Raw genomic sequence first — 8,090 nt, 5'->3', positions numbered from 1 at the left:
TGTCAGACAGGTAAGGGTAACTTCTGGTCCTTTCAGACAACAGATGGGATGGTGGTAAACTGCAAACATGTTTACCGTCTTCAGTCTGTATCAGATGAACCATTAAAAAAAAAAAAAATATCTGACCTCCCATAATCTGAAGAGGCATTAGGATTTAAAATTGAAGTTTCAGAAACCTTCTTAGAATCGGTTCTGAGTGAAAACTTTATTATGAGTCAACTTTTAATAAATTTTTTCATCCAAACCTTTTTAAAATGAGTTTCCATGTCAAATTCTGGTGCATTATGATTTTTTATTTTTATTTTTTTAACACCAAACAGTTTTCCCTTTTGCCTATCACCTTTGTAATCAATTTTGGAGATAAATCCAGAAACAATTACAATATCTGCTTGTAGCAGTCTTAGGACATGGTGGGTTCACTTCAGCTCTTAAAAATAAAAGCAAACCATTAAATAAAAGTTAGAAAAATAATTGTTAATCTTAGCCAAAAAAAGAAACTAACAGCTCATTTCAGCAACTTTGTAAATGGGATTCATCATACAAACAATATGCTTTAACTACAAGGAGAGGGTTAGCCTCTTTCTCAGATGCAATAATACTCCATAATCATATACATATAGAGAGAAATATACATTTGTCATAAAAAAACAACTATATTCTGGCTTATTTGTTGTACCTTAAGTTGAATTGGAAAATTGAACCAGTTCACAATGCTCTGAAAGAGAATATTATAAGACATCAACTTGTCCGATTCAAAAGTGTTTCAGCCAAGTACGTACAGTGCATATACCATGTTTATGCTCGGTAAATAACATTGAGGTTCTACGATACGTTAATTGTGTTCTGATTAGCTACATGAACCAAAGCAGCGAGTTTTTAACGCTCCCGCAGGAGCAACAAACAGTTGGAGAGAGAAGCTCAGCGTGTCGAGGCGAAATCCTGAACTCAAGCTGGGAACGAGGTGTAGGACAGAAAACAAGGTTTGTGATTTCCTGTGGCAGGAACCAGACACTGTATGTGTTCAACGTCACTTTCTTTTTAAAACTTTTTTTCTGAAACTTTTTGGAAATTATACAGAGCAGACATAAGTTCACATAAGATAATGGTGGGAGAAAAAAAAGATGAAAGTTGACTCGATGCTTAACTCCAGCTAAAGCTAAAGCTGTTCTTACAGTTAAAACAAGTATTTTATATTCCCATCATTACTGACTGATTCAAATGAAATAGTTCCATCAAGTATCATCTATAGTCATTGCTATTGTAGATATTTTCCTTAAATACCTAGGCACCAATATTCCATGAATTAGGTTAATGTAGTACTAAACATTTCCCCACAATCATGTTGCAACAGGACAATCCACAGAAATTAGTTAAACTGGAACTAAAATGTCAGCTCTAGAACTTGAATGACATTATGTATTTTTAATTCTCATTTCTGCCAGATGTGGGAACTGATTTTTCTTTAAAAAACACATCAGCAGTTTTGTTTTCTATAATGGTGTATTAGGGCCATTACAGATAAGAAAAGAGTAGTAAGTAGTACATTTGTGCCAAGAAACTAAGAAATTTATATAATCTATACATTTCTTAGTTTTCTCAGAAATTTGAGAAAAAAACATTTCTGAGTTTGAAATAGCAAAGCATTGCAAGAAAAATAAATAAATTTTGAGATTAATATATTTTTTTTTATTTTACGTTTCTAAAATTTCCAAGTGTTTACTAGAACATTTTTTAAGGTGAGTTTTTTTTCTAGCAAATTTTCAACTTTTGCATATTCCTGACTACCAGGAAAAAAAAATATTGTCCAATCACCATTTTTTTTAAATCCCACATTCTTTGTAAGGTAATAAAAGGTTTTATGCACTTACTTTGTCTCTTCCCATAAAATGTGTTATTACTGATGAATGCAATTTTTATGAATTAGAAAAAGGTACGTACAAAAGTCCCACCCCTTCACATGTGGTATCATTGAAAAGCCCTAAATGTCCTCTCCAGATACCAAAAGGAATTAATTCAGTAGAATGCAGGGGGTGGGAGATATTCAAGTTTAGAAATGTCCTCTACAGAGGACAAAAATGAACTACTGGTAGTCAGGAAGATATCAAAAATTCCCTCGTTTTTGTCTAGCAAATTTCTGAGATTAATCTCAAAATATCTCAGTTTTTTTGGTGAAATTTTACTCCTTTTTTTTCTATCCACAATGGCCCTAACACACCACTGTTTGAAATGTTTGCACCAAATTAGTGTTTTTGAGCAGGAAGTTCTAATGGAGCGTTTTACATGATTTATTACAACACAAAAAGACAAACTTTTAGTTACAATGCTCACAACTTTGCAGAAGAAACAGTTTATTAATGGACCTTTGTGTTAAGGAGGCTTGAATCCTAAGCTGTTAAAAAGGTTATATTTTGCTTTAGTCCAACAGAGTCTGTTCATAATGATTTTTTACAAGTCACCATTAGTGTCAATAGTCATTAAGTACATTTCTTAATCTGTCAGCAGTCACTATGTTTATTAGAGACAGTTCATACTGTACAAGGAGCTACACCTCTTGAACTCCCCACCTCATATCACCGCATGATACTTCCGCCACCATACATCCCTACTGTGATGTATGGTGGTGGAAGTGTTATGCAGTGCTGTTTTTTCCAGCAGGTAAAGATGGAGCTAAATCCAGGGACAGTAGTTCACCTTTTAACAGAATAAACCTAAACATATGGCTAAGAGTAATATTGTGTTAGAGTGGCACAGTCAAAGCGAACTTTGACTGTGCAATTCTAACACAACACAAGTCAGGAGACTTAAATTCAACTGAGAATCTTTGACAAGATTAAGAGATTACAGTTGAGGTTAAGCTGTGTTGTCTGTTAAGACCCAAACCTGGGGTCTTTTTTTAGGGTTTTGCATGTTTTCCCTGTGGATTCTCTCTGGGTTCTCCAGTTTCCTCCCTAAGCTTAAATGGTAGCGTTAGATTGCTCATATTACGTGTATGAGTGATTTATTCATGATTGTTCATCCAAAGTGTGTCTGTTTTATCCCCTGACGGACTGGCGACCTTTCCATGGTGTACCCCACCTCTTGCCCAATGGCTGCTGGAGATAGAAAAACTGGTTACAGCAGCAAAATTTACCCTCTAAGAAATCCTGTCAAAAATCTGTGTCTGTTGGGTGGTAACCAATTAGCACAGGGTGTGGGGTTGGAAGGGTTTCAGAAAATAATCAATTAAAAACCGCTCTGACATTAGGGAAGCATAGAATTTCAGGTGGTTTTAAGTAAGAGTTATTGAAAACGGTTGACAATTTATCAGGTGCATGATCTCAACCATAAGATGATTGTTCAGGAGCTTTGCTGTTGTCTTCCATAAAGAAACTAAAGAATGGAGAGTTTAAAGCAGGTGCAGTAACAGATGACAGGAGTGGCTCCAACATTAACAGTTGATATATGCATGTCTATATTCATTGTCTCGTGTGTGACATGTGATGTATTTGTCTGTGGGACTTCGTCATGTGTGCTTATCAGCTGACGTTAGTGTTCAGTATGAAATAAAGCAAAGACATTTCTGGGTCCGGCCTTTGAAACTTTTCCACTGTTTTGAAGCAGGTGATGTGCATTTGAGTCTTTAGGTAAGCTCATATAAATGTAAAATACCAGATCACATCATTATCAAAACATACATAAATCACAAAGGAGACTGAACAACACCAAAAACAAAAAACAAAAAAAAAAACAAAAACCGCTGCCTCGGTGATAGATTGTAGCTTTACTGAACTTACTGTGACTCTTAAGCAAATGATCCCACCAAAAAGCCTCAACACGCAAACAGAAATCGGTGAAAACTTGAATGGGGAACTCTGAAAACTGATGTTAATTTACACTGTGTTTCAAGGGTCTTCGCTCATCCATCAGTGGAACGTAGTCCTCAAGAGTATTCTGTCACATCTTCCTGCTCAAGCGGCATTTGTAAGTGGCTTCAAATCTAAGTTTCTGACCAAACCAGCTGGAATTAAGTCAAAATGTCTAATAAATCACCATTTTAGCATTATGCTGCAATGCAAAAACCAACAGATCGGGAAACAAAAGTGTAAATGAAAAGATCCAGGGACAACAAAAGTACAACAGAAGGTACTGAAAAAGAAAGGATATCATTTTCCTTTTTTGCTTTCTTTTATACAAATATGAGTTTCTCAGTCCGTAATTTGCAGCTTTCTGGCAGCAGGGCTACAAGTAGCCCTGCATTCCGAAGTAGAGCAGCAGGGGCAGAAGGGAGGTGACACCCACAGCCTGTCTGCAGACGGCCGAGGCTCGCAGGATGGTGTTGGACGTGCTTGGACCATCTACCTTCGGAGCCTGGGGATCAGACTGAAAGGCAACGCATGGTTTAATGATTCTAAATTACTCGTGATGCAGAGATAAACAGATACCTCAGTTTTAAGACAGACTCTTAAGATTAGCTGCAGACAAAGGAGAGGCCTACTTCTATTCAGTTACATTTCTGTAAATTCGTCCACATGTTTGATGTGTTGCCTTAATGCCTTGTGATGAACTTCAAACAGGACTCATGTCTTCCCTCCATTGATGTTTTCTTTTTCCAGAGACTTGGTGTGAGGCTGTCAGTGAAAACAATTGCATGTCCAGTTCAATGTGTGAACTATAAACCTAGCTTAATCCATCTTTATGTCACTGTTATTGGTGTATAAAAAACCCAAGCTAAAATAAACAACTCTTAGCCTGGTGGGGAAAAGTAAAGTCTGGTGGCCCTCCAGGCTGATAACACTTTGGGTGAAATCCTGAAATAATTTCAGATTTCCGAGTCCTGTGATGGACTGGCAACCTGTCCATGGTGTTCCACACCTCCAGAGCAACCATTTGGTTCAAGTCATTGAAGCTTAATGTTAATATTAAAGCTATGAGAACACAGTCCATGTGTGTTTGTGTCATAAATTGTGAATGGCACATCTAGATCTACTAGATCTTTAAGAAATAGATACATATAACTTTTTTCTAGGGCTGCCAACATTAATGCTTTAGCCCATGTGATTAATCTATGAAGTTAAACGAGTTAATATTTCATAAAGTAGATAAATCATGTTATCTATTTTGACCAAAAAGCCTTATTTAGTTGACAGCAGTGCGGTACTCGATCATGTACTACGCTCAGCAACGCAGTCACAACTGTGAGGGAAATATGAACAAGTCAGACTGGTGACTCAGCAGAAAATTTCACTTTACAAACCACCGTGATGAATGTTTGAATAAAACCAAACCAGCATGTGGCCGATTTACTGTAATGGTGAATTATCCTTCAATGGAAGCTCAACCAGTTTAGAGTTACCATTTCTAAATTATGTTTGGAATAAAATGATTTATTTTAAAGCTTCCTGAATATGAAAACCTGGAAAACTGAGATGTTTGGTTTGAGGCTATAAAATATTTTCTTTAACATTTTTAGGAAAATGTGCATTTTTACATTTCAAGATTACAAAGTTAAGAATCTAGTGGTTAATTGTGATTAATCACAGCATAAGGTGTGATTAATCTGATCACATTTTTTAACTGATTGACAGCATGGAATTTTTCACTCACCTAAACCTTTTTTCTGGACCTTGGAACTTGGTTATATTGGATAAAGAGGGAATAACTCCATCAAAGCACTTGGTTGGCAGTTTTATTATTGTTTTGAGAAAAGTTTTTATGGCTTTGATGTTGCTCCTAATAATGACTGTCAACAAGCCCCAGCCTTGAGAAGCTTCTCTTACAGTTAAAACGTTATCTGGAAGCCTGAATATTTTGATGAACTTTTTTTCCCTCAATAAAAACACAATAAATTTTCATTATTTATGAGCTTTAGAAAAATCTTCACCACATTTTTATTGGGACATATTAAACTTTTACATTGCACAATGACCTAAATCAAATCAAGTTAATCAAGGGTGACAGAAATATAATGGAAGGTTGTTTTAGTAACTATAAAATCATGAAGTGAAAGAATAAACACAGTCTCACATTTGAAGGTAATTAAATTTGCATGGCCCAGCATGTAAAAGGTATGTTAGTATTTTTGCTCCATTGCTTATGATGCTGCAAACCAATGACTGGGTCATCTCCCAGCGACCCGGTTCTGCTTCCACTAAATGTCAGTCCAGTGCATAGCAGTGCCTTATTATTGCAGAATGACATTTACAGTGAACTTTAAAAGTCGGCAGATAAGCAACGATCCCATTTCAGCCTCAAAGGAACTACAAAGACCAAGAGTTTACAGAGAAGGCAGCAAAGATTGCTGTGGCAGTCACCGTCAGACGAAGGTCAGACACTTCCAGCAGTGAGGTCGGATTAGGTCCTTGTGATGATTTGATCACTGAGCAGATTACTTGATGGTCTTAAATAAATTGTTTTCAGGAAGAAAAAGACTAAAGCTGTTTTATTTAATGTGTTTGGAATTTCTGAGGGCTGTGGTATGGTTCTAAAACATAGGAGAAAAATGTCAGTTTAAAAATATATGAAATTATTTTAGCAAACAATGGTACTTCTGTATTACTGTAAATTGCCAATTTGGTAAAAGGACATACATTCTTTGACGTTTTTACCGCACAATCGTTTTAAAACAGGCAGAGTGATGTAAGAAAGTTTATATGAACATCTCTGAAACAGATTCATATTGTTCAAGCAACTGACTACGATTTTATTAAAGTCACTTGGATTTTCTAATTTATACAAATGAATCAAATAATAGACAATGAACTTACTGAACAGACATCAACAGTGGCATTTGAATGTAGTTTCTGAGCCTGCAATGAAAAAAACAAAAAAAAGAAATAAAAATCACAAACCAAATACTATTTTAACAGTTAAGCCCAAAATTATTCAAACCCTGAGAGATTTACATATTAAGTTATCTGTTGATTTGACCAGTGACATTAATGTTTAAAAGTCACCCAGCCAGAGTCCTGGCTTGAATCTGTGGAGAAAGATACAGATTAGGGTGATGGTACGGAGGTCTTCTACTCTCAAACACTTGGAGCTCATCACCAAAGACAAACATGTCATGTTTCATGTGAAACATGTTCAAAGAACAATTTGATTGTAATTTTATTTTATTTATTTAACCTTGATTTTACCAGGATAAAGTCAGACCTTTCCCCACTAGAACATCTGTGGGACTAACTGAGACGTCAACTCTGACTCGGTGCCCATCTGCTGGATCTCCAGTGTCAATTACGACAGTTGTGGGCTGACTCAGTCCTGCATGGAATCAGTCTGCATCCGGCCAAGAGCAGAAACTCAGCTCTGCTTCACCAACACAAAAAGGTTTGAGTGTGTTACTTTTTAGTCAGACTGAAGTCAACTTGGCCGTCTCTACTATATTAATCTGTCATATTCATGAACCTCATTTACTAGACATTTCATACAAGGCTCTTTACTTTACAATACTGATGAGTAACATTCTGCCTCCTCCATCACCCCACGTGAGTTTCTTCACCTTGGGAAAAATGTTGCTTTCTGAAGTTGTGGCCATGCTCTACATCAACTGTATCATTCCTAGCTTTAGATTGTTTGTGGACTGTGGAACTTTAATTGCTTTCTAGGATGGAATGAAAACGAACCGCAGCGTGTGTTTACCTCCGTTCCCTCTGCTTCATTACAGAAAGGTCACTCTGGATCTCACCTCACATCTGTTTTCCACCTGGAAACCACGGAGTGAGCAACCGTCCCACAAAGCAGTAATTTCTTCAGACAGCCGGTGGTTAGAATGAAAGCATGATTTGTGGTATGTGGAGAGTAACTTGCATGACTTGAAATATTTCTCTGTAGATTTTTACCTTACCTTTGTTCCCATGAAAGGAAACACTGAGAATACAATAACGTACTCAAACAATTGGTAAAATCTTGGCTGGGCATTTAGGTTCATTAATTTCTGCCTCAAGACATTGGGCAAACCCTTCCTAAGTTCACTTTGCAATTCATTTGGTATGAAAATATGAAACTTTTCCTATGGCTGAGAGTAGATTTTCCCCATTTTTAATAAGCATAAACAAAATCAATAAAAAATACGTGGGAAGAATGCATGTTTCTCCCTACTGAGAATTTTAGTC

General features: G+C 36.4%; 1 protein-coding gene and 1 long non-coding RNA gene across 2 annotated transcripts in view; one reads left to right on the top strand and one right to left on the bottom strand.

Annotated features, from left to right (window-relative positions):
* Positions 1–3,511: 3,511 nt before the first annotated feature.
* Positions 3,512–8,090, bottom strand: part of LOC106939789 (GDNF family receptor alpha-1-like) — a 36,815-nt gene continuing 32,236 nt past the window's right edge. The window contains exons 6-7 of the mRNA XM_015022332.1: positions 6,744–6,785; positions 3,512–4,359 (exon numbers count right to left, since the gene is read on the bottom strand). Of these exons, the coding sequence (XP_014877818.1) occupies positions 4,219–4,359; positions 6,744–6,785 (183 nt within the window). The 3' untranslated portion in view covers positions 3,512–4,218. The remainder of the gene's footprint in view (positions 4,360–6,743; positions 6,786–8,090) is intronic.
* On the top strand, positions 6,735–7,766 carry LOC106939790 (uncharacterized). The gene is made up of 2 exons (XR_001422914.1): positions 6,735–7,463; positions 7,643–7,766. It is a non-coding gene; the product is annotated as an uncharacterized LOC106939790 (long non-coding RNA).

Source organism: Poecilia latipinna, unplaced genomic scaffold (genome assembly GCF_001443285.1).
Source record: "Poecilia latipinna isolate Pla-1442-1.1 unplaced genomic scaffold, P_latipinna-1.0 Scaffold2984, whole genome shotgun sequence".
NCBI classification, from domain to species: Eukaryota; Metazoa; Chordata; class Actinopteri; order Cyprinodontiformes; family Poeciliidae; genus Poecilia; species Poecilia latipinna.
The sequence above is the reverse complement of the archived record's forward strand: the minus strand, read 5'-3'. Positions and strand labels throughout refer to the sequence as shown.